Below are 26782 nucleotides of genomic sequence, written 5' to 3' on the forward strand. Positions count from 1 at the left end.
TTACGTCATGAGAAAATCTCGAGAAGTCTTTGTTTTAAGAATCGATGATACCTAACCCATATATATTTATTTTAATTGAACGAAAAAAACATATGTTTTTATTTATTCTTTATTTTTTTTTTTCTATTTTTTTTTTCCTTTACGTAGAAAGTCTAGGTCATGAAATTTCGTTTTTGCGATGATTTTTAGGCATTTTCAAAATTAGCCTATCTATTGGATATCTTTTAATATACGCGCAAAAAGTTCTATGCGCCAGGTGACTCAACTTAGACGTATAGGTAAGTTATATGCAATAACCATTTTCAATGGTTTAATCTTTGCAGCCGAAATATCATCAAGAAGATTTTAAAGATGAATCGTTTCAAAGCGTTGATAATTTTTTCCATTAATTCCATATATATATATATATAATATATATATATTTACTTATATAAATATGTTTGCGATCTACCAACGGTAATATTATTTTTTTTATATTATAGTAAAGAATTATTGTATTATCTCATAAAGTGTTGAACAAAAATAATTGAACGTTAAAGAATATAGCTTTGTGTGGGAAAAAAGAATTAAAAAAAAAAAAAGAAAAAAGTAAAAAGAGGTGATTAGCGTGCTCGTAAGTGATCGATAGTGTTTTTTTATTGTATGCCAGTAAAGATACCTTTTTATTTCAATTAGATTTAAAGACGGGGTTGTTTCACGCCATTTATCTTCATAATCAATCTTTGTGTACATATTATATCCTTTGTGTCTGGTTATGATGTGTGTTTGTAATGTGTGCTCTTTAGATTTTCTTTTCATCTCGACAATGCTGAGAGAGAGAATCCTTAAATAATAATAATTTCGTAATATTTTCGATCTTTCCTTCACATCTAAAGGTGCTAAGATATCTACAGTGATTTATTCATCGTACAGGATTATACATACAATTTTTTCTCGCTCATAGTTTTTCTCCCTTTTTTTTTTTTCCTTTTTTTTTCTTCTTTTTAGTTTCTCATTACGCTATTCCTTTTTTTTGTTCTTTTTTTTCTTCAAAATTGAAAGAAATCTATTACTTACTTACTTATATTCCGATCACGATTCCCAATCGTCGTACCTATATCAATAAATCGATTATGTACACGAAATTCCATTTATTGCTACTTTACAGAAATCCCGCATAAAGCGTCTGTCACGCGCGAATATGTATGTTTTTCGTGTAGTAAGTATATGTATACTTGTCCTTGTGTATGTGTGTGTGTCGTTCTACGTATTCACTTGCTTTTTTTAAATTAACTTTTTTTCTTAGTTGTTTCTTTTTTTTTTTTCGTACAGACGCGTATATGCGCGATATAAGCGCATCTTGCACATATGTATGTGTGTATGTGTGTATGTATGTATGTAAATACGTCATCGACTGCTTACAAGAGAGCGATCAGTGAAAGAACGTGGAAGTATGTATGTATGTGTGTATGTATTTAGTTATTTTTTCGTTATGCTCGAACTCGAAGAGAAATTCGTCAAGGTCAATTAATTTTCCAAGGACCAATTCCATTTTTTGTCTTTTTCATTTTTCTTCCTTTCCTAAGTATTTTTTTGTTTTGTTTTAATCATTTAAACAATATAATTTATTTAGAGATAATTTTTATCATCAGCGTACCTAGTAGCAACAAAAGAATCACGATTATTCTGAAAAGAAAAAAGGAAATAGATTTCATATAAATGAAAAATTTTCTGTTATTTCTATATCGAAGATACCGACGTCTTTTTTTTTTAAATGCTTGCTATTCTTTCCCCCTTTATCATCCTATAATTTTTATTCTGTGTTTATTTTATTTTTATTTTTTTTTTAATTATTCGCTTCATTCGCGCTTAGGCCGTACTTTCTCGTTTCTCTTTTTCTGATAACTTTTTATTACCTGCTTTTTATTCATTAATCACCCACCTCTACACACCCTTTCTCTCTCTCTCTCTCTCTCTCTCTCTCTCTCTTTCTCTCTCTCTTTCTTTCTTTCTTTTTCTTTTTTCTCTCTCTCTCTCTCTTTCTCTCTTTGTTGTCTCTATTTTTTCTTCTTAATGTAATATACTCTATGCGTTACACGTACTCGTGTCATTTTGTGCTATGATAAACTCGATTATTCAGAAATGTAAAAAAATAAATTACATCGGCTAGAGGAAGCTCGAGTTTACGATCTCTTTAAAAATAATGAGATTATTTAATTTCTGAATTTTTTGCGCGGTTTATTTTAAGTATATACTTTAATCAGTAATTGTTTATATATATGACACGAACACGAATAATAAGTTCTAATGATAGACTAGAATGAATTGGAGAGAGATGGAGAGAAACAGGATAAGGGTGAGGAAGAATGAGAGTAAGAAAGAGAGAGAGAGAGAGAGAGAGAGAGAGAGAGAGAGAGAGAGAGAGAGAGAGAAAGAGAGAGGGTAAGAGAGAAAAAAATAAAAATACAGAAAAGAGAAATAGAGAAAGGAACAAGTGTGAACTAATTTCTGATTCTTCATTCTTCTCAGAACAATCGATGAAAGATCGACAAATGATTAATTTCTGATGATATTAGTGCCTCCAATTTGATTACTGATAAATAATTGGATGAGTCGGCTCAACAGGAAGATCACTGTCAAGTTCAAGGGACACACCATCTTTAGATACTAAATAATGAGTGAGTAGTTGACCCTTTCCTTTGACAAAGACGAGGCCACGTTGTTCGAAACCAAATCCAAAAGGTTCCAAAATCATTCGGGTCTCGTCAGTAACCTAGAAATTGATTAATTAGCTCTTTCAATTATTTCCATCATTGTTTTCTCTTTTACAATAAATTAAATATATAAATGTATGTTTATATTTACCTGAATACATCCAACTTTTCCGGTGCTTTCCATTCGCGAAGCAACGTTTACCGTGTTACCCCAAATATCGTAATGAGGTTTTCTAGCACCAATCACACCAGCAGTTACCGGGCCATGATTGATACCCATTTTTAGGACAAAATGATTGAAACTCTGTTCGTTGATTCCCGAAAGAGCTTTTTTTAATTCTAAAGCAAATTCTACGAGAATCGATAAATGAGTCCATCGTGGACTATCCTCAGACTCTCGGGATTCAGTTATACCCGAGGCAGCCATGTAAGTTGAGCCTATTGTTTTGATCTTAATGATGTCTTTGAATTTGTTTTGATCCAAGATCTAATACAAATGAAAATACATGTAACATACGATTGTATCGATTACGTTTTATAACAGATTTCAATTATTAAACTTACAGCATCAAAATCGGAAATAACTTCGTTGAGGAACCTTAGACATTCGAGTCCTTGATTATTGATACTTTCCTCGCTGTAAAAATCGGCAAAGTTGGGCATACTTGCAAATAATACACCGACTTCGGCATAACTTTGACTATAAAGATCATCGTGATGCCTCGCTCTTGAGAGAAAATAAATTGCTACGTGAGGCGGTAATATATTATATATTAATGCGCCATTTCTTCGTTTCATATCGGCAGCTCTTTCTCTTTGAGCTGCTACCTCTCGACCTCGAAGATACAGCATTCTTCTTGCTTTTTCGGCCTAATCAATATAAAATTAATTCAATTTATTTTTATTTCACACTTATTTCCAATTTCTATTCGGATAAATGTCGTTTTAGTTCTTTTTCTTTTTTTGTCGTCGATCGAGAAAAAAAGGGAAAAAAAAAGAAGGGAATAGAGAGAAATTTCACGTGACAATTTCGTGTCAATTAAAATCCCGAATAAAAGCTTTCTCCAATCGTCGTATTATTAGATACGATTCAATTTATTACTGAAGCAATTTGCAAATCGATTTGATGGATGTTTCCATGCCAATTTGAGGATAGAACCGGTGGTAAGTAATCAACGCTTTCAATTATCCGAGATAGATGGTAGTTTGTTCGGTTTCAATCGAGAAAGATAATTACTTACGTATCTAGCTACGATGACCAAGGCAGTGGCGATGGTGAGCAACGAAGCTGACAAGGAATATTTTAATGAATATGTGATAGGATCAGGTGGTAACGTGGCCATTTCTTCCAATTCCAGAGATGATCCGAGAAATAATATATTAATAGCACATTGTGCTCCGGCTAGAATGTACATTAGCAATGCCTTTCCAAGATAACAGATGTATGTTGGCATAGAGATCGCTACAAGGGCAAGCACACCAATATAAGAATAATAAGAAGGATAAGGACAACGCATCCAATACGAGATGTTTCCTTTTGGTTCAATTTCATCGATGATCGCACAGTTACACTGAAAAACAAAACATCATATGGTTTAAGTCTGTTCTATTTAATTTATTATCAAAATTTAATGTGATAATAAGTATTGCAATACCATGTCGAGAAGTAGGAAATCAGTTAGAGAAAAGGTCATCAACAATGCTAATGTTCTTCTCAACCAAGTCGCTCTTACTGCACTCCCAAGACACGTGGCACCGGCTAGTACCACCCCAAAGAGTACTACCACGCCTGCACCACCCCAAGTGAAAGGTCCCCATGGATGTAATCTCCATACCGGTGATGCACACATCATCACTAAAGGGCCACCGAGCAAAGACAAAGGTGAGAAGGCCTCTTTTGCACTGTGAAAGGCTTTTTCCACAATTGGATCTTTGAAACGCAATGTTAGCCACGATACGTGACCCTTCAGGTCAGCACCACCTCCTACGTTCAAATTATTTCATTCGATTATTCTCAAATCGAGATATCATCAATTAGTTCAATTAATCAATATAAATTTACCTTTGCTATCCATTTCCTTTCTCAATCTTTGCCTGAATTCTTCGGAATCTTCTTTATTACTTCTCCTTTCTTGATTATTGTCCATTGTCCTTCGAGAAATTTCGTCGTTCAACGATGCAAGACTTTTCGTTATCGCCGGTTTGAAAGGTTTCAAAGCTCTGACTATAAAGTACGTGACGATTCCAGCCTTCTTAAGTGCCTCTTCCCTTTTCTCACCAAAAGCCGGCTCAATTTCAAATTCATCATTGAGAAAGCTCAAAGTTACGTTGGAAACGTGTACTCTCCTTAAAAATAAACGCACCCATATTGTCATTCTAATTATAACAAATTCGTTACGTTCAATCACACATATCCCCCTATTTCTATTTATAATCGACCCCGTTCTGAGAAATAATCAACGAACTTTGTAAAAAAAAAATAAATTGATCTCCCATTTTGGTTTGTCTACCGTTAAGAATCGGTGGGGAAACGATTTGAAGAAGAAAAAGTAAGTAAGGGCAAGGTACGTGTTCGTTTTCCATCCTTTTCGTCGCGGTCCCTTGTCTGTTTATCCCCACTTAAGGGCCTCTAAATAAATTAGGTTAAGAGGAACTCAAGCTCAAGCGAATAGCTCCCTAGGTACGTGCCGAGATTCAAGTACCCTAACTGCGCCGGTCACGTTTAATGATCCAAACCAGTATCGCGTACAAGTGTGGGTAGACTTTTATCTCGAAGTCTTTAACGTAATTAACGTTATAATCATCTATCAAAATAGAAAAAAAATAGGAAATCTTACCCGGCTCTTCCGCTGCTTTCCATTTTATTAGCTAGTTCGACGTCTTTACTGTAAACGTCGAATTGCCATTGTCGTTGACCAAGAACACCTGCCAGGACAGCGCCTGTATGTATGCCTACCCTCATGTCTACCGGACTATTTGTTGTTTGTTGAACATATTTTATAGCCTCGACCATTGAAAGACCCATGTGAACGCAAAGTATTGCGTGATCTGGCCTTTCTATGGGTGCACCACTTATGCAATAATAACAATCACCAAGAATTTTGATGCGTAACTGTTCGTACCTGCAAACAAATACGATGACAAATGATAAAAGAGATTTAACGAGAGGCATCTGTTAACATTCTGAAACATTTATCGATCTTTCGACGAATTCTCGTCGTCTTAATTGTCGTTATCGTTAATCTCAAAGAAAAAAAAGTAGAAAAAAAGTAGCACTAATTTGCACGGATATTAAAGAATACTCATTAAGAATTCCTGATCGATCCTTTCAGAAAAGGGAAATGAGTTTCACGTTGTAGAACAAATGAAATACGTGTTGGAAAAACCTTTTTTTTCCTTTTTTTTATGTAACATACTTGAATACTAATGAAGAATTTAAACTAATGAAAAATCAAGTCAATCTAATCTTTATACTTTATTAAATTAATTTAGAATTTTTATAGATTAATTATAATTGTTGTGGATAAATTTTCATGGACAAAAACAAAAAGAAAAGAAAAGTAAGTAAGTAAGTAAGTAAGTACCGTTCGCTGAGTTGATCGAATCGTGCAAACAGCTCGTTGAGTATTTTAACCAGTTCGCTAGCGCTGTAGGTAGATGATATTGCTGTGAAACCAACAATATCGGCATAAAGTATCGAAACATTTTCGTGTCTCGACATGTAGATCTTTTTAAATTGCGTGTCCTTGCATGCACCCAAATCCTGACGCATTTTGACGGCCACGTGTTCCGGTAGGACACTGAGAAGTAGCCTTTCCTGTTCGGCACTCTGTTCTTCGATTACCAATTGTACTTCCAAACTTTGTCTTGTCTCGAGAAATGCTCGGCGTTGCTGAAACTCCGCCAGGGAGTAACTGGAAGCACCCAAAATAGCGACGCCGGCCGAGAGTGTCACCGTCAGGATCTATAGGATGTTTTCACGCTAAATTCTTACGATTGCAAGCTTTTCAATTTACGCGGGGATTAACCGATTAGGAAAAAAGGGTAACCCTTCGATGCACGCTTTGTTCGATGAACTATCTCATCCGGAAATATACGAACCGCAAAATGTCGTGCACCGAAGGGTTAATATGTGTGTATATAATGAGAGAGATAAGGCAAGTGTGTTTTTCTCGATATTATTATTTTTTTTTTTTTTAGCTTCACGAGAAAGAGTATCGAAGATCGCGTCGACGTATTTTCCTCTATGGGAGGGGGGGGGGGAGGAAATAAAAAAAAAAAGAAAGAAAGCTTTCATCACACGTGTACGAGAGCAAAACGATTTGTAAGAGTTAATAAACGTTGAACACGTTTAATCGGGGGGGGGGGGAAGGGCATTTAATCAACGTTCCATTCTTTCCAACGGTCCAGATTCTCGTCAATGAAGACTACTCTAGTCGTTCTCATTGAAAAACGATCGTATGTCGTGCATGGAAAGGCGACGGTGCCGCATCGTTGCACGATGGATGTCACCTATATGTCCGTCTCTGTCCCGCGCGCGAGCTCTATCTCTCTATTTTAAACTACCATTGACCGAACTCTACTCGAGTGTCACTAACGACAACACCACATGTGCACACGTGTATATGCCGAAGCTTTCGCTTTCGTGTACACGAACAACAAGTTTGTAACTTTAAGAGTCGATTCTTCTTTGATCCACCTATGTCCGTCCGTCTGTCCGTACGTCCGTTAGTCAGTCGGACGTAGAACTTTTTAGGGTAAACGAACGCGATTATTATCATACGTTATTACACGTTGATCCGATTTAATTGCACGAGATATGATTGGACTAACGTAAAGAAAAATCAACGTCTTTCCTTTAATTTTGTCTCAATCATTTTTTTTTTTTCTATGTTTCTCTAGTCCGATATATTCTTGTTGACTTGAACTATCACCAATGTGCGTTAAACTTTCATTATCGTCCTTGAAATAATTTGCAAAAGTTTCCTTTTTAATTTTTTTTTCTTTTTTTTTTTTTTTTTTTTTTTTTTTTTTTCCCCCTTATGAGAAATCAAGGTCTGCAAGATAATATTTTTATTTCTTCATCGTCGGACTTTACCCGTAGCTCTCCCTATTCGCGATAAGATCGATGAACGAAGTACAATCACGTATAAATTAGTTCGAGTAAGAGCACCGATCAGTAACACGTAAACAAAGCGTATAATATTCGCGTAGCGTATAAACGTGATCTTTCAAAAATATTTCTATACAATGGGGTTGTATCAAGAAGCACAATAGATCGATCGAAATACACAAGACGTTAATTTAACTTAAGAGGGGATAAGAAATTAGTAACAAGTCGAAGGAGCAACAGTTGTTTTACACACGCACGTCATCCCAGTTTACTTTTCACTATATCTTCATTTTAATTGTTCCAATATAGATCGATATAAACACATATATGAAATAATTGATATCTTTGAATATGAAATTAATAAAGGACCTACCAGAACATCGATGGCCGATAGAATTGGTACTTTGGAGAGTCTAAAAACGGTGACCATATAAGCAGCAGCCGTAGCAATCGCTAATAAGAAGCAGAAGGATAATCTAAGGGGTAATGTTGCGAATAGGAGATAAAGGAAGAGCAGGAGCCATCCTAGTCCATCCCTGGGCGTGACCTCGCTCGATTTGAGAAACAGCTGAGCGAGCAACTGTCCCGTAGAAAGCCACCATGCCACGTGGGGAACCGCGGCCCACAAGCCGTCTCTGGCCCGTGTTCCGTGTTCCGCCCATGCCAATAAACCCAGGTTCAGACCGATGAAGACAGCGGTTAACCCTCGAGCTGGTAGTTCCGGTTCAGGTGAGGCTACCGTATAAGTCCCGTATAGGACAGCTGATAAAAGGAAGCACTGAAGGCCACCGCGTCTTTGTTGAAGGGATGAGGCACGATAAAGTCGTTCAAGTTTAACGTTATTGAAACTGGTTCTTAACAAATTCGACGGCCTGCCGGAGTTCAGGTAAGACTCCTCGTTCGTAGCCTCCAATCTCTGGGACATGGCGCCGGGGAAGTCTCGTATACGTTATCACACGCACCGCATTTTTTGCCTTTTTTTTTTTTTTTTCTTTCTCTTCTTATTTTCCACCCTTCTACTTGATTATTTCACAATTAAAATAATTTCATCGACTATTTTAATATCGTCATACGTTATTATTGTAAATTAAAAGTTTCTTCTCGTTGATTCTCATCGAGTATCTGTATATTTCTTTGGAAACTCGTTTCGCAAGCTCACTTGGATTTAGGGTGGGCGAGGTCAAGTCTTACTCTGTCTCTACCTCTCTCTCTCTCTCTTTCTCTCTCTCTCTCTCTCTCTTTGGTTCTAGCTCCTCCTATTTCTCTCACTCGTTCATTCCATTCGAATTTCCTAACTTTTCTGTCTTGACTAATCCTTAAACATATCTTCCTGATCAGGTTTTTTTCCCCTTAATCCTTTATGGTTAATTACTAACGCACCGATTGACCAAAATATCAAGGAACACACACGCTGAATTTTATCATGCACCCACAGACACACACACATACGGCACCAGCCAGGCCGGCCTCCTTTTCGACGTGCACCTGCACCCGCGCGCGCGGGGGACTGTCCAGGTTGCTACTATCGTTCCTGTCTTTTCTCCTCGGTTTCTCTTCTCTTCTCTTCTCTACTCTTCTCTTCTCTTCTCTTCTCTTCTCTCCACGGGTGGAAACTTTCTCTCGCCCTCGCCCTCGCACTCTCTCTCTCTCTCTCTCTCTCTCTCTCTCTCTCTCTATTTCTCTCTCTCTCTCTATTTCTCTTTCTTTATCATTCTGCGCACCCTCTCTTACCACCACCTCTTTTCAAGCATAGAGTCTAGGCGTGCGCCATGCGAACCCCTGATAGCTCCGACCCTCACGATTCGGGTCGATATCAACCACCACAAAACCCAGCAGTCAACGTCGAGTCCTACCTGCACCTCTTTCTGCCCTACCTATCATCTACCTACAAACCTAACTCTGCTAAATCCAAGAATACAAATTTCAACGACTATTGAATTATTTTACAAGAAAATCTACTAAATATTATCTTATATCAGTTTTTCTTATTTTATAATACGACAATTATATTCTTATTTGTATTTTTTTTTCGATTATAGATCAGGAAGAGAAAGAGAAAGAGAGAGAGAGAGAGAGAGAAAGAGAGAGATCAATAAGTTGTCCTAGGTTAATGGTTATTTGAAAATCATTATTAACTAATTCGGTGCCTTCTTAAAAACAAATATGTGAATCTTGCCATTTATCTTGCTTATCTATTTTAACTAACTGTCAAATATTTCATAACTGTAAGTGTTGAGATACTTAAGCGTTGTAAATTGGTGGGCTATATTATTTACATTCTAAACAGAATCAGAAATAAATTAATATTAAGGTACCTAATTAATTTTTACATATAATATATATATACGTGTATTGCGATTAGATGCTAATCGGTAACTCGAATTTAGCGGTTATCTGCCGTTCTTGCCAAATGACCTATTTACCTCCACTTGCGAAATCCTCTTATCGTTTTCTCTCGATCGTGTGTATACCTATGTACTTACATATGTACTCGCTTTTGTCTAAATATTTTTTTTTCTCAAAGTCGGTGTTAGAGAAGAAAGAGAGAGAGAGAGAGAGAGAGATTCTCTTCTTTGGTTCTTTTCTACCGGGTCACTAGATTCTTTGTTTTTCTACTCTTTTTTCTTCTTTGGTAGAAAAAATAATGGATAGAACGTATGTTTGAGTAATCGGGTATATACAAGTTCGACAATATTTATAAAATTTTCTTCTAACCTTATCGATATCGTTAATTAAGAGATGCATAATAATACGCGAAGAAAACTTACAAATATAATTAAACGAATTGTGGCCCACATAGCCAAATTATTTCGACTACAAAATAAATACTCTTGGAATAAAAATACGTAATAGTAGTATAATAGTATAAAATTTATGTAAAATATTTTAATGGCAAATATTATTGAATAATTAAGTCGTAAATTGAATAATGGTACAATGATTATAATATGATAATAAGAAAAATAATTCAATGCGAATAATGATACTACAGTAACGTAAGAAAATATTTTCATATTAAATTTTCAGCTTTTCGGTATTTGAAAATCATTCGGTACTACGTATCCTAGCTGTTCCATCTCTTTAATAATTTTCGGCACTTTGATCAAAGATTCAATCCACTTGTAATAAGCCAATTCCTCTCGAGTCCCACCGTATATCTTGGGCAAATAATTAGGCGAAATGTGTTTATGAAAGCTTTGCATGTCATCGCCATGGAAAAATATTCTGTCCTTCATGCGAGAATTCAAAAGAGGCTTGAAAACTGCATAAATCGCGTCGAATATCCAAGATTGATGAAGTATATGAATAGAATGAGTTTTTATTGGAAAAGAAGTTACCATTAAAGCCATCATCATATTTGCAATCTGTAATATTCAAAGATAAAATTAATTCGAGAAAGGGGAAAAATAATGAATGAGATGAAATAAAAGTCAGACCTGCGGTGTTACTGTCCAAACATGCGACATAGTGATACCCTTGAGATCGAAAACTACGATGCCACCTAAAATCTGAGCTCTTGGCTCGAGAATGCCCAGCTCGAGTACAATAACAGTAGCCTTGAAAATCTCCTCGACAGGATACTTTCGTGGATCCCAATTACCCATACGATAAATCAGCATCCGTCTACCGCATTCAGTTCTGTAAGCTGGCACAGTTATTACGTCATCGTCACCGATATGGCACATCTCGGTGGGACAGATATCCTGATGTATCTCTGGATGTTCTTCCTTGAAGTTGTAGTAATTCACTATCTATTAAAAGATTATACGAGATAAGTGTTTCATATTACAAATCGTGTGAATCGACAAAAAAGACCTTAAAAAGTTTTACGTACATTAGTGTCTATGAAAAACAAAATGTTTTGTCACTTAATCACGTTTTTTTATCAGATCGGATAGATACTTCTTTGAGGTATTTTAATAGATTAATTGTTATGTATAATAATAAAGTGTAACGTTTATTATCTTTAAAAACTTACTAATCAATTATATAGACTATATAGGTGATAAAAATGTTTGCTTCAATACAAAAATCTACCATTTTCTAATTAATTTTCTATGCACATTTGTTTTTTTTTGTTATGAATCCCGTGATGTTATCGATTGACATGTAACTAGAATACTTTGTAAAATTATAAGCACGGAATAACGTGCAATATCGATTTCGTGCAGATTTCGTTTGAAACGTTCTTGGCTAACGTTAAAATTGCTATTTCTTTTTTTGCATTGAAACGATAGAAAACATGTAACTTTAGGCCATCGATCTTTTCTAGCAATAGGTTTGCCTTGGCATCGTTGCTCAACTACGATCACTGGTGAATGTTTTCCTTTTACCACATTTAATCTGGAAAACTCGATAAGAAGGAGAAAGAGAAAGATAGAAGGAGAAAGAGAATAGCGGCGTTAAAGTAAACTTTCAAATATTTAAAAATTCATTAAAATTTGTTTAAATCAAATGTTAGATTTATTGATAGCGTTTTAAAATATTGAAATGTTAATTTTACGTAATTACTTTCTTCGGTCTTTCGTCATTCAACTAGAAGTCGTTAATATTATACCAAAGAGATATAAAAATATTTAACGACTCACCAGTCGATGAGCACTATTGACGTTGAAATTTCTCGCACGAAGAAATCTTATCAGAAACTCATCATCCATTCTCTGCGGTATGCATTCACCTTGTTCTAACGAAAGATCGAGGAAAAATGATTATAAGTTAAACAATAAAATAAATCTTAGAATTTACCTGTTCCGAATATCATTAAAAAGAGAATAATAAAAAATTCATTGAATCTTTCAATCATTCTTATGAACGATAAAGTGATAACGAGTAACGAAAGTTTTTATTATTATTCCCCCACAAACGATTAGGATTCTTTAAGAAAGTTTCCTTGTAACATTCGAAAAACTTTACTCCCGCGAAAGTTATTAAAAAGTATTTTTCTCGTAAAACTATCGTTTCATTCGTTTCCAGCACATTTATTTAACCCGTTACCTAAATCATCTAAACATGATCAAACTTCGCATTGAAAATTTATAATATTCCATTTTGTATTACGAAAATCGTTAATTAAACGTCATGATACAAATTTCGAGTGTCGAATCGACACAAAAATTGATGAATTCGTTACGAGCGATATCATTAATAGTTTTTATTTATTCACTTTTTATATTTCAAACGTCTGTGAATTAATTATCAGCGAGACAAAAGCAAAACGTGTTTTGCTTGTTAATGTTATTCAAATGATAGTTGAATCATAAGGATTCTTGAGATGTATATAACAGATTGAAAAGAGAGAAAAAAAAAATAATATATATATATATATATAATTATCTAACTTAGATGAAATAATATAATTTCGAATAAAATTATTACGATTATCTAAATGATTTTTGAAATATTGAAATTAATTACCATAAATCATGTCGCGTAATTCTTGCAATGTTTGACATTTGACCTCGTCCGTTTCTCCAACTTCTTTTCTAGCATACTCCATAACTTCTGGGGGTGGTTCATCGAGATCGAGGTTAACGATCTCGTCGTTAAGCTCGATTTGCTCGTCCTTGAGTTCCGGCATCTTGGCAGCCCTAGAATCTTCTCTCTCATGAACGCACAACAATCGTTTCTCGTTCTTTATTTCGTCGAATTCGTTCAAACATTGATTACACAGATGGTAGACACCATTTTCTTCAACTTCTTTGTGATTATCTTTCTTACAATTTTTCTTATCTATATCCTGTACCGAAATCGAATTTTTATCGTTAAACGAGTTCATTTTTTGTTTATTATTATTATTATTAATAATGAGATTGCATTAAATATTTATTAAAATGTTTAAAACACTAATGATATTATTAAATACAAAGAACACACTGCACTATACGATGCTGATGCATTCACCGTTGATATAATACTTCACGTTTCGCGTTTATCTTCGACTATCGTTCTCGCACGATACCAACTAAACCTCCTTCTCTCTTTTATCCTTATGCTTACTTCGCACCGCACTTTATTTCACATTTGCGATTAAATAATATAACGTTAAAAAAATTAATTTTTAATTTATGCCAATTTTTTTGTTTGACTGAATTAAAATAAACGATTATTTACGCACGATCTTTTTATGTCGAGTTCGGTAAATACGAACAGACAGAGAAACAGAGAAAGAGAGAAAGAGAGAGAGAGAGAGAGAGAGAGAGAGAGAGAGAGAGAAGTGTGAAGGGAGGGGGGCAATGCGTGTCTCTTACGAAATGTGGTCAGGGTCATCCTGTTGCATCTACTGCTATGTGCTTTCACTAACAACTGTAATAGTGGGTAAAATGTGCGGTAATACTTGCAGAATAAAACCGACATGGTTCTTCGATTGGCTTAAAATACATCATCCTGTACATTCGTTCCCCAACATTTCTTTTCGAAAGCGGTTAAAACTAAGTTACTATCAATTTTCTAATTACATCACGAATAATGTAACTTTGAGATAACATCTTAATTCTTTTGTTTTTCTCTCTCTCTCTCTCTCTTTCTCTCTCTGTTATTATCGTTAATGATATATGGAAGATTTGTTCGCGAAGTCATGAAATTATATTCGTTCGTTCGTTCGTTCTTTCGTTTGTGGGTCATTTGAAAAAATTGCATCTTCCGGTTATACGTTTTCCTTTTTTACCATTATGTTTTTGCATCAGACTGTAATCAAATAAAGATACTATTTCTTATTGAAATTAATTACAATTAAATGGCACTTTAGATGGAATTATTTCCATATTTCGAAATATTCTATAGTATAGAAACAAATGTTTGAAGAAACGATTAAGAAATTCAAATAAGCATTAACAATTTATATATAAATATCTTACTAATTATTTTCTGCGAATTTATAATCTATGCAATAGGATTGCACGACGTTCAATAACAAGTAGTCTTATCGCTCAATTTACTTTGACATGAAATTGATCTCTAGAATAGAATAAGAAAAGTCAATGGAAAATGCTAATGAAATAAAAACGGAATAGGCAAAGTGAGCAAAAAAAAGAAATAAATAAGGAAAAATTATTAACGCTGCTTTATGCATGATTCATATATATGTAAATAATATTGAAGTTTTTTTTTTTTATGAAATTCGTAATACTAGACTATGGACTCGTATCTATCCATTATTTATTTTAAGCATTCAAGATAAAAAGAACAAAAAAACCATTATCTTTTTTTCTCATCTCATTCTATATTTTTATATATCCTGATTGTAAATCTATTCGTTAGAGAAAAGAAAAAATTGGCTATTACATTCATATCTATTATGTCAATACTTACTTACGACGATTAATCACTTGCATATGAATTGTTGTATTGCTTCATCATATTATTATAATAGTATAGATATATGTATCATGTATTTTTAAATATGTTTAGATATTAGATTGTGGATTTGTATGCAACTGCGTATCGTATATGTTTTTCATATTGTAGATATCAGACGAATTATTTATATTTTTTCATATTTTAAATATTTTTCTTCAGTTTATTAGTTTTCTTTGCAATATTTGATAAATCATGAAATACAATTTATAATACTTCCATGCTTAAGACATTTTATCCTTAATTAATCATTTATAATTAACCAATTGATTGGTAAAATAAATAATTAAATATATATCTCGCATAATGTTAATTTATTGTTTATATATTTCCTGGATATTCCTTGCATATTTATTTTATATTGTTTGAATATTTCGATGTATTTTCCCTGCATACAAATCCGCCATTTTCTTATCACCTATTTACCCGAAAACAATGCAGAAAGCATCCCAAGGAGATCTTTTCTTCGCAACATAAGTTGTGACTATTGTGAAAATATTTTCTACTGATTTGAGAAAACATCTACGCTTTATAATATAGTGAGTATAATTATAATTATATTCACTGTTAATTTAATCTATCAAATGACATTACAAAGAGCACGTTGGAATTAAAAAAAAAACAAAATAAAAAATCAACCTGAAAATGATGATTAGCAAATGAAAATAAAGGAAAATGATTTTGGGAAAATATATATAAACAATGAATATTATTATATTATTTATTATACAAATAAATAGAATCGTAATCAAGAATTTATGAATATAACGTGAAGGTGAAATTGCCAAAAATAAAAGAAAAAAAAAGAACTTGTTTGCTATGATTTATAATAGAATACTGTGGAATTATTTTAACATTGATTCTCTATCAAAAATTTAAGAATTGAAGTACATTAGAAATCATTTGTTTATGATATTTTTATAAATTGGTATTTAATATNTATATATATATATATATATATATATAATAACTTTATTTAGAGTAATATTTAATATATATATATATATATTTAATTAAGGAACCATTGGATCGTGACTACATTTCTCGTGTTTACTTTTGTCGAAATGTTTCTTTATTTTTTTTTTTGGTTATCTTGATTTTATTATACTTTTCGGTTTAATAATAAAATCAAATTCAACAAACTCACCGTTAAAGTGTCGCAAGAAATATATTCAGGATGAAAACAAATTGGAACCTCGCGAGGCAACGATCTTGGAAGTACTGCCGATAAATCCCTGATATCACTGTACCCGAAGCAACCAGCACTTTCAACCTTCTTCCGCGTTTGTAATTCCGCACACGAGAAAGCTGTAAGACCGCATGCGGTGTCTAAAACAATTGCCTCACCCAACAGTTCGAGAGTTCACACTAACATAAATAAGAAATTCGACACAATTTTGTTCTTTTAAAAATAATTAAAAGCATCAAGTCGTCTCAGATTTGCTTTCTACATCATCAAGAAAGCGAAACAGAAAAATTCATTAAAAATGGGGGGAAAAAGAAAAAAGAGGAAAGATAAATACCGGTTAAACAAACACCTACGAGTAAGTCTTCACTCGTTATCAATGATTGTGAGTTTACGGTGTTGCTATGTTGCCAATAACATGTGAGCTTTTCTCTTCGAGTAGATTACTTTCTAAACACGTCGCATATATATAAATATGTTACCGTCAAAGCCGGAAATCAGTCATTGCTAGTAATTCCTCGGCATTACTATGAATGCAAAGAGCCTTCAGACGAAGTCAGAAATAAGACATTTTGGAGAGTTTTTCCTAGGCATCGAACATAATACTTTGATATCCTATAGAATATCAAATTACAATTGAAGCAACGTTGAAAAAAATACATTCTCGGGCACAGAGACACACAGCCATGCGCATAATATCAGAGATTGCAATGCTATAAATTGTACAACTTTGCTATTTCTTTGAAAAGTTTTGGTAAATATTTTTCATACTAAAAGTGAATAGATTTTAATGATTTTTATATTAAATTAAAGTGCACTCTTTTGTCTACACGTAGAGTACTATATCGAGTTATAAATTTAGCATGTGAACTTCAAAAAATTTCAGAAAATGTAATGCTGTAAATTGTGCATCTTTGATGCACATGCTTTGATTACAGCTTGTAATGCTGTAATTGTGCATCATAAAACTTCAAATACGCTTAGTAATTGGAAAGCCTGATCGATCCTGATCTAATACATTCGATGGTATTACTTATTCGATCAAATTTTTTAATTGCATTATACTTATGTTAAAAAGACACTTTTTTTTGTCGTTAAAAAAAGTAAAAAAATGTTGACAGAATAAAAACAGCTGGAACAAAATATCATTTCACGGTAATTAAAGTCAAGCCTTTTTAGTTGACGTGTTCTTTTATTTTACGATTATACGTGAAAAAAAAAGAAATTCTTTAAAAGGATATAGCAAAAACGATGAGTTCAAGGTGATCACGTTTATCTCGTTTAACATGAAGATTTCTATCCCTGTTTTGTTCATAGCTGATTCCACACAACTAATAAATAAAATATTTTCTTTTTTTTTTTTCCAGAAAAAAACACATAAATAGTTCAAGAGAATCGAAGAATTTCTTATATATGTTGGTTGCATTTTTAAATGAAATCTCGCTAATGTTCCATGAAACAAAAAAAATTACGAGTCATCAAGTTATAGGAAGAGAAATTTTCAGAAATATTGGAGTTCCCCACTCCTCCCCTTCCCCGATTTATTTAAACTCGGAAGTATGACTGGTCTTTAAATAAACACGACACTATTACCGTATATAAAGACTAGACTATGTATGTACATAAGTGAATGAGTAAGTAAGTAAATGTGCTAAAGGAAGAAAAAAAAAAAAAGGGAAAGAGAGAGAGAAAGAATAAGTTAGATCGTGTTTGTGTATATCACTATAAATAAAAGTACGAACGACAAATTCTAAGTGCAATACAGGAAGAACAACTTTTACTTTCTTGCCAAGGAAAATCGTTGATGGAATTGTCCAGTCTTGCATCATAGTTTGTATCAAAAAGGCCGTATTTATTCTAACCACGTGTTCTATTAAAATTGACGTATATTAGGTCGTCTCTAAAGTTTCTTATATAGTAAGTTTTATATGCTCATATTTTTTTTATTTAATGTTATTTTACTGTATTATATACCATAAGTTTTATTCTAAAATTCTTTAAAATAGATTATATATTATTAAGCAAAAAGTAATATAAAATAAAAAATTGTTTTCTATTGAAAAAGAAGTAAGAAACTTTTCGAGACAATCTAATAGAAGGATACTTACTCTTAATTTCCATGTCGTCATTATAATTAATCATGTCAGATAAAAAAATCTTCATTTTTTACTTCCATAAAAGAATATGAATTTACGTCACTATTCCTTCCCATTTTATGTTAATAGAGAATCAATGTATAATACAATGTACATACATTTATGTATGATAAGTTTTGATTTCTTTATGGACTTTTGTTTCTAACAAAAAATAAATCTTACTTGAAATATGTAAGTATACATAAGTATATGTTATTAAACAAGTGATATAATTCAATAACTTCAATCGAAGAATATAATCCTATCCGATAATTATGCATTCTAGTCAACACAAAAAATTTAACATTGGCTAAGAATATTAAACAGTCTTTCATCGTTCTTTTTTTTTTCTCTTATTCTGACTTCTTTCAAATAATATTTATTCGTTATTCAAGCACATTAATCAACCCTGAATACATTTTATAAACGTTAGATGTAAATTATTGTTACTATTATATAATATAAAGAAAAAATCTTTTCATCCTAATCTTTATTCAACACTATTCATTTCTATTTTTATATATAATATATTATATTGTATATAATCGAATATGTAAAATGAAATTATATTAATCTATTCCTATATGTTAATTATTTCATTCATATATTCTTTCTTGCGTTGAAAAATATTGTTGTACAAATGATACGAAATTTTGATGTTGAGGATACATCAAAAATAGATGCACGTTCATACAATACCGTTTGCCAAACTAGTAAGAAGTTAAAGTACCTAGTTTAAATGCTGCTTACAAAACACACAAATCGATTTGATCGTTTTGTCAGCGCTATGATTGTTACCATCGTCGTCGTCGTCGTTGTTGTTTTTTTTTTCAGCACTATTAATTTTTTATATTTATTTGTACGATCGTAACAATCGAGCGGTTTTTCCTGATAACTTATTATGATACATCAGATTGTTCGAAGCAAATGAATTCATTCGAAGAATGTCAACTAGTATATTAAAATGAAGTCTTGTGATCTGTTGAAATAACCTTGGTTTTTATACTTTTGTTTGCATAACTAAATACACACAAAAAAAGAAAAAAAAGGATATTTTTTTATGTCGGTGATTTATAGAATAAATTTGAATTAAGAATAAAAAATGTTCTATTAAAAATTAGTGCATATAGTGTTTATTTTTAATAAAAATATGCCGATATTATTCATCCAACATTATTTACTTATTTACATATACAGGTAGAAAGCTGAAAAAATATTTTATTGTTCGAGTATCGAGAGAAAAAGTGGAGAGCTCAGAGTTCAAATATCAAACGATGACTGATCTCAGCTTATATAAAAGAATCGATGGAAGTGTTTCTTCATCATTCATAAGTACGTGATATTTAATATTGTACATATTGTTGATTTTATTTTATTCGATTCAATAATTACTTTATCATCAAAATAACATTCAGTTGATTTAGCATATAAATAAAATAAGATTAGGCAACCGGTGAGTGTGAAAGTATTATTTACAAAATTATAATAAAAAACAAAAACTGAAATCATCTAAATTTAAACTTTATCGTGTTATGATATTTCGAAAAAATTAAAATAGTTAAGGTGAATATACTTGCCAATCGTTTAAACAGTGTATACGTACTATTGTGCTTACTTTTAGGAGGAGGGGGAATATATTTTCAAATAATTACGTAATTCTATTACGTTCAACGTTCAACAATCGTTGAAAACATTTTGTTGCATCAAGTAGTCATATCCAAGTGTTTTTAATTTACGATTTTATTCTTACATTGTTATTATTTAAATCAAATTCTTACGAAATAAATATATGATGCTCGCGTACGCGACATTAATACATTATAAAAGAATTTACAATAAAAAAAATTTACGATATATTCTTTTAATTTGATCTACTTTGTCTTTGTCTTTCTTTTGTTTCTATCTATTTTAATATATTTTTTATATTCCCGATTCATTAATTCGTAAAAAAAATTACAAATGTCAAAAAGGTTGTATAAAAAAATCAAGATTTTTTGTTTTATTTAATTACTCCATATATATATATGATATACATCCATATATATATATATATATACACACACACACATTGATTGCAGGCAACACCATTATGATTAAATAAAACTTTCGTTGGATGTCCGATTATACAGGTTCGGTCGGAAAATAATCGGATATGTTCGGCAACCTTCGTGCATATAAGAGTGGGACTGCTAACCAGTATCCTCTTCATTTTCGTTAAGTTTTGGTAGAATAAGGTTGTTTTACCAGCAACTGTTCTTCGTTATATTAATAATAAGTGTTTCGTTATTTTTTGCTATCGAATTTATATAAAAAAAAAAAAATACTTTCATATTATATCCTATTCAAGTGTTTTATCAAACAATATGGCTGTAGTAGATGGAAGTAAGTAAATATATATAATATTTTTTCAAATAAAAAGACACATATACACACACACATAACTAACTTTAATTATTTTATAATTATAACAAAGTATTTATTGCAAGTCGTCATTTTTTGTAAATATTTTTTTTTACATTTATTATCGATAGCATTTTTAATCGGTCATAAATATAACACAAATACGTCAGAATATCTCAATCTATTTTGAAATTTCATATTAGATTTTCAATTTAATTTATTCTTTATTTTTAAATATTCTCCTTACTTAAATTAATTTTTTGTTAACGTAACAACATTAACATAAGTCTTTGTTTCTATATATATATGTATATATAGAATAAATTTAATAGAATTATTAAGTATAGGAAAAAAAAAACATTAATAATCATTCGTCAACAACATAAACTGGTTATAACGCGTATTTCCTAGTGTTACTATCGTTGCTTTGACTCCTCCTCTTCTTCCTTTCCTTGTCAATGTTTGTGTACACCGATATACACAATATCCGTTATATGCCACGTGAGGATTACACGAGAAATATCCGTCAGTTTTCTCTCGACCTCTCTGCTATCAGAATATAAGTTATTCGCGTAAGCAAAATAAAACTCGTTCTTCATTTTATTTCTATATTTCAATTTTGTTTTTCAATAGTTTGACACATTCTGTGAATTATTATTATAGAATCGATTGATCAATGACGATAGAACGTTGTTCAAAGTGAATAAATTTTAAAAGTGATTAAAAAGTGAAAGAATCGAAAAAAAAGAAAAAAAAAAAAAAAAAAATACAATATTCATTATTTCAATATTGTTGTATTCGTTACAAGAAATTATTAATAAATGTTGACCAAAAAAAAATCGCAATTTTAAAAAACAATTTGTTGTTTATCTCGTCCTAAAAAAATGAAATTATTAATAAATGTGTCATAGGGAAATTGGACGGGTTGAAAAATGTTGTTTAGAACACGTTTGTCTTGATCCCATTGAACGGGACTTCTTCAACAACTGACAATTTTTTATTATGACTTTCTACAAAAAATACATATTATAAACATTACAAAAGGATTATTTAATTACCTTGATCATTATAATGTTCTGAGTCCTTTTTTTATAAATTCTTCCAAAGACGTATACATTATTATATTTTTTTTTAAAAACAAACTGTACTCTTCACATTCGCTAATCGTTAATTCTAAATCTGTTTAATTCGAAACACGTAATCAAACACAACTGATTCTATCTAGACTATTGTTTAATAATCTAGGTATCCTCACTAATTATGGTGCTCTCTGTTACGGTGTTCTACTTATGATAATTAAATTTTCAAATTTCGTTATAAATGTGTGATATTTAAATTATTCGTGTGTCAATTTTTATAATTAATTGTATTATTATTTGTTATGTGATATATTTCACTTATATTTCTAATATAAAAAATACCCAATTTCTTTAAGACACATTTATTAATAATTTTAAAAGATTATTTTCAAATTAACGATTGTTTAAAAGATATGTATATATATATATATATATATATATATGTTGGCAGATATATGTTCATATCCGTTAACAGAGGAACACAAAGATAATGTCCTCCTGACCGACATTCCTTTCACCACTTAGGTGTATATTTTCATGCAATTCACGCAGAGTTTCGCTTACTTTCATAAGCCTTGCTTGGAATTACTTTAGAAAGCAAAGACTCGCCCAAAAATGTGTAATGAAAAGGTTCGCCTCGAATTCAGTGAAGAGAAGATCTGGTTTGTTCGAATACTTTCGGTATCTTTTTATTAAGATTATGTAAGATTATTCGAATGTGACAATCCGTAGCATTTTCGTGACTGCTATCGTAATAACTTTCTTTTTTGTAAATTAAAAGCAAATAAAAAGTTCAGGACCGCCTTTAATTAGTAAACTTTCTAATGTATACACGAAAGAAGGGACTATATAGTTAAAATTCATTATATATTTACTTATAACGAGATGTGTGTGTAGATATTATCTATGTATATGTATATTTTTTTTCCATTTTTAAACCTACACTTTGTCTTTCTTTTTTTTTCTTTTTTTTCTTTACTTTTTCATATTTTTCATTGGCTTTTAATTTTATAAGGACTTTCGAATATGCAAATACTAAAATGTAATTATCCTTTGACATTGTATTTCTTTGTACAATGTTAACAAAAATGATTATTAGCTTTTCTTATATCACAGTTTTTGCCAGTTTTTTTTTCTTCTCAAATAATAATGACGAAGATAGCAAAGTTTGATTACTGTAATTATTAGTCGTATTAAGTTAGTAACCTTGATTCTTCGATAACACCTATATTTCTTTTCTTCTTCTTATGTTAATCTCGTATAGTTTATTTTTCTTAACTTCTACTTTGATTATATTTTCCATTTGATTGTCTTAACAGGTTTATATTTATCAATGACTTTATTCGATTTACGTACATATTATTGAAAGAAATATTCCATTTTCCTTTCTTATTATTCATCGTAATGAAACGACATTTAACATGAAATATAAAAGCATTTATAATGAGGATATGAATATATAGGAAACAAAGATGATTTACATTATCTGGGTATCCCCGTTATCCCTGTTTTTTCATTGCCCTCGAGGTCATGAATCAAAGGAAAATTTTCTAATAATATAATTAGATTTATTCACATTGTAATTCTTGCATCGTCAAATACGGTTAGTGTTACGATAGTAACCTTATCTGACTGGAATAAAAATATATATATATATATATATATATATGTATACTTATCTTAAGTATAATATAATTTTTGAATAAAATTTTTCTAAAATCTCGAATTATATTTTTTAGACGTGATGCTTACGGTTGTGAAGGAACTCCCGTTCATTAAACTGGGCGATTTTATTTTACAATTCGAAATAGGACCACTAAATCCCGAATTGCAAGAAGTCGCTAGAAAAGAACTTCGAGAAACACCGGAATTACAAAAGGAATCCATGGAAAGATTGAAAGAATTATTGAAAGGTATTATCGATTTGAATAATATATCTTCGAAAAATATTAACATTCGACAAAATTAAATTTGATTTAATTGTTTCTTTTTTTTTTTTTAGCTGAAACTGATTTAAAGTGTCCTTTGGATAACGACGCTTGGTTAATTAGATTCCTTAGGCCTTGTAAATATTATCCTGAATCTGCTGCTGATCTAGTGAAGAATTATTACAAATTTAAAATCAAACATAGTTCTATATACAATGATTTGAAACCCAGCAAAGAAACGAATATTTTCGAACAAAACATTTTGACAGTTTTACCGACCCGAGATCAACACGGTAGACGAATATTAATCATTCAACTTGGAAAAAAATGGAAACACAATCAATGCAGTCTCGACGAGATCTATAAGGGTTGTGTACTTTATTTGGAAGCAGCTATGTTAGAACCAACCACGCAAGTTGCTGGTGCAATTGTTATTTTCGATATGGATGGTCTTTCTCTTCCACAAACCTGGCAATTTACTCCACCGTTTGCAAAAAGATTAGTCGAATTACTTCAAGATGCTATGCCATTGAGAGTCAAAAATTTGCACATTATTAATCAACCATATGTTTTCAATATGGTATTTGCACTCTTTAAACCTTTTCTCAGGGAGAAATTAAAAAGCAGAGTAAGTAATATATTTATTTTTCCTTTATCTTATTTTGTTAATCAATAATAAGATATTAATTGTTACAAAATGAAGTTAGTGTATTAATGTGTGTTGACTGTCACTGTCACCAGTGACTTGAGTTTGTATTGTTTTTCTTTGATGGTTCGTCACGGTTGTTATTCGTTACCAGAAAAGAACCTTGGATATTTAAAAAATAAATTAAAATGAATATCAAGAAGCAAAAATACGTTGAACATTATAACTAATTAGAGAATATTATTAACTATTAAAGGCATTATTTAACAATTAAACATTTTTATTAAAATGTTATACATTGTCATCATGCAAATGTGGTTTGACAGTCAACATGATAACTTTTAATATAGTCAACTTATTTTGTCGTGTTAATTAATAATTATTTTATAAAACAGTAAATTTTCATATAACGCAGTTAATATTTTGTAACCATTATACGAATTCATTTTTAAAAGCAATTGCATTGTACAACAATTTTTCTCGTACAATATGTCTGTATGTTTTTTTTTTTTTTTCTAATTTCCGCTAAATAATTTACAAATAAATAGCTCATAATGACATATATATATGCATTATTTATTAATATTGAGAAAATTCTTTTTCTTTTTCATAAATAATTCTTGATAATATAGTGGTTAAAAATTAAAAAAAACAACTATGCAAGAGGAAGAATCGATAGCAATTAAGACAATAATTTAATGCGCCATTAAATTAAATTTAATTCTTAAATTCTCGCATTTTATTATTTAACACGTTGTACGAGGAATCGCATAACATAAAAAAAATAATCGTAAAATTTCTAGCGAGTTATAAGAATTCATGCAAACTCATTTTATACTTACTTAACACTATCATATATTCTTACGAAACGAAATATATTAACTCGCAATATTCTACTTCTTTAACGTGTTAATAGTCAAACGATTATTTTAGAATACTTACTTACTTTTTATAAATGTTTATTCATTGATTTTTGATATTACTTCAATTATTTATTTGCCAAAAAATGGTCAAAAAAATTAAATTTTTTTTTTATTTATTCAAAACAATTTTATTTTTAATAAAATTGTTTATTTTTATTTGTATTTTAGATAATCTTTCATGGTACGGATCGTAAATCTCTGCATCAATATGTAACACCAACATGTTTACCTGAGTGTTATGGTGGAACTCTACAAATTCCTGTAGTAATGGGAAACCAATGGTTAGAACTTTTATTGAAGTGTGACGAAGAGTTCGAAGGTGAGTAGAATTAAATTAAACAATTTTAAAATTACAAATTTTTATATTGTTATCCTTTTTTCGTAAAATAACAAGAGAGTCAAATTTCAAAATTTATATCTGCAAAATAAATATGTCAAAATAATTCAATAATAATGATAATTGGTTGATTTGGTACTTTTGCTTCATATGAATGATATATTTATAAAAGGTCTCGCATGAAACCAATAATCACGAATATATTACGTCATCAAGCATCAAATTTGTAAAAAAACAAAGTTGATAATATGACTCACTACAAATTTCATGCTTGACAACCTAATACTTACTTTACGTTATTACATGATGAGTTTATAAATAGAAAAGTATTGTTCAAACTCTAATGTGACGTTTCTTTATTCGTTAAAAAAAAAGAACACGCAAAAGACATTATATGAGTGGATGTACTTTAACAAAAATCAAGATTATAAAAAACTAATATAATTTCAATCTAATATGATTCTCTACCTTTCTATTCTCTCTTATTTAAACCTAATTTAATTTTCTTTCTCATGTCTTTTTTCTCTTTCATTATCTCTCTCACAATAATATAAAATTATTTTCATTGCATGTTTATTTCTGCAAAATTATACCACTTAAATTAATTATGTGTTTAATTAATATTTCTATATATTTTTTTGTTGCAGCTATAAATTCATATGGATATAAGAAGTAGCACGATTCATAAAAATTTCAGAAAAAGAATGTATTAAACTTAAAATCATTGTTAGCGATGCCTTGCCACTAACAATGGTCATTGTAAAAGATAAAGTATCATGATTTTCGCCAGAACCTGTTTCCGCGAAAAAAAAAAGTAATACGTGTATTATTTGTAATTTTAATTATTTTTTATTCTCTCTATTACCTTTCTTTATTATTAGACCACTCTCTAGAATAATTTTTATTTATAGGAATATATTTTGTTTCATATATTGTTTTTTAATACTTATCTCAATACTTATCTCATATACACCATAGTAGTCGCAATT

At 31.0% G+C, this 26782-nt stretch overlaps 3 protein-coding genes across 7 annotated transcripts; 1 reads left to right on the forward strand and 2 right to left on the reverse strand.

Annotated features, from left to right (window-relative positions):
• Positions 1-1977: 1977 nt before the first annotated feature.
• LOC106784577 (adenylate cyclase type 3) lies at positions 1978-9448 on the reverse strand. The gene is made up of 9 exons (XM_014744297.1): positions 8180-9448; positions 6278-6657; positions 5531-5815; positions 4756-5039; positions 4349-4677; positions 3935-4264; positions 3258-3563; positions 2845-3180; positions 1978-2752 (listed from the first exon to the last, which is right to left on the reverse strand). The coding sequence occupies exons 1-9, from the start codon at positions 8729-8731 to the stop codon at positions 2570-2572; spliced, it is 2985 nt and encodes a 994-aa protein (XP_014599783.1). The 5' UTR covers positions 8732-9448; the 3' UTR covers positions 1978-2569.
• A 1233-nt stretch (positions 9449-10681) lies between these two features.
• LOC106784617 (alpha-tocopherol transfer protein-like) lies at positions 10682-16378 on the reverse strand. Of its 3 annotated transcripts, none has more exons than XM_014744366.1 (5): positions 16307-16378; positions 13222-13543; positions 12396-12490; positions 11244-11558; positions 10682-11171 (listed from the first exon to the last, which is right to left on the reverse strand). In XM_014744366.1, the coding sequence occupies exons 2-5, from the start codon at positions 13382-13384 to the stop codon at positions 10830-10832; spliced, it is 915 nt and encodes a 304-aa protein (XP_014599852.1). In that variant the 5' UTR covers positions 13385-13543; positions 16307-16378; the 3' UTR covers positions 10682-10829. The 3 variants fall into 3 exon arrangements, with proteins under 3 accessions (XP_014599852.1, XP_014599853.1, XP_014599851.1); XM_014744367.1 differs by lacking the exon at positions 16307-16378 and adding an exon at positions 13681-13782; XM_014744365.1 differs by lacking the exon at positions 16307-16378 and having other exon boundaries at positions 13222-13591.
• Positions 16379-19816: 3438 nt separating this feature from the next.
• On the forward strand, positions 19817-26651 carry LOC106784611 (alpha-tocopherol transfer protein-like). 3 transcript variants are annotated; one of them, XM_014744356.1, is made up of 5 exons: positions 19817-19933; positions 23699-23872; positions 23962-24515; positions 25625-25775; positions 26441-26651. In XM_014744356.1, the coding sequence occupies exons 2-5, from the start codon at positions 23704-23706 to the stop codon at positions 26467-26469; spliced, it is 903 nt and encodes a 300-aa protein (XP_014599842.1). In that variant the 5' UTR covers positions 19817-19933; positions 23699-23703; the 3' UTR covers positions 26470-26651. The 3 variants fall into 3 exon arrangements, with proteins under 3 accessions (XP_014599842.1, XP_014599841.1, XP_014599843.1); XM_014744355.1 differs by lacking the exon at positions 19817-19933 and adding an exon at positions 20670-20862; XM_014744357.1 differs by lacking the exon at positions 19817-19933 and adding an exon at positions 21434-21452.
• The last annotated feature ends 131 nt before the right edge of the window (positions 26652-26782 follow it).

This window comes from Polistes canadensis, unplaced genomic scaffold, assembly GCF_001313835.1.
Source record: "Polistes canadensis isolate GaletaPanama2010 unplaced genomic scaffold, ASM131383v1 scaffold_37, whole genome shotgun sequence".
Taxonomy (NCBI): domain Eukaryota; kingdom Metazoa; phylum Arthropoda; class Insecta; order Hymenoptera; family Vespidae; genus Polistes; species Polistes canadensis.

Excerpts from the sequence above, each read along its gene's own strand:
- LOC106784577 (XM_014744297.1), bottom strand. The coding sequence starts at position 8,731 with ATGTCCCAGAGATTGGAGGCTACGAACGAGGAGTCTTACCTGAACTCC. Across the intron at positions 4,265-4,348 it reads ATTTCCTACTTCTCGACATG|TGTAACTGTGCGATCATCGA; the intron begins GTATTGCAATAC and ends TTTGTTTTTCAG. Across the intron at positions 3,181-3,257 it reads TTATTTCCGATTTTGATGCT|ATCTTGGATCAAAACAAATT; the intron begins GTAAGTTTAATA and ends CATTTGTATTAG.
- LOC106784617 (XM_014744365.1), bottom strand. The coding sequence starts at position 13,582 with ATGAACTCGTTTAACGATAAAAATTCGATTTCGGTACAGGATATAGAT. Across the intron at positions 12,491-13,221 it reads ATTACGCGACATGATTTATG|AACAAGGTGAATGCATACCG; the intron begins GTAATTAATTTC and ends ATCTTTCGTTAG. Across the intron at positions 11,172-11,243 it reads TTTGGACAGTAACACCGCAG|ATTGCAAATATGATGATGGC; the intron begins GTCTGACTTTTA and ends TGAATATTACAG.
- LOC106784611 (XM_014744355.1), top strand. Across the intron at positions 23,873-23,961 it reads ATTGAAAGAATTATTGAAAG|CTGAAACTGATTTAAAGTGT; the intron begins GTATTATCGATT and ends TTTTTTTTTTAG. Across the intron at positions 25,776-26,440 it reads GTGTGACGAAGAGTTCGAAG|CTATAAATTCATATGGATAT; the intron begins GTGAGTAGAATT and ends TTTTTGTTGCAG.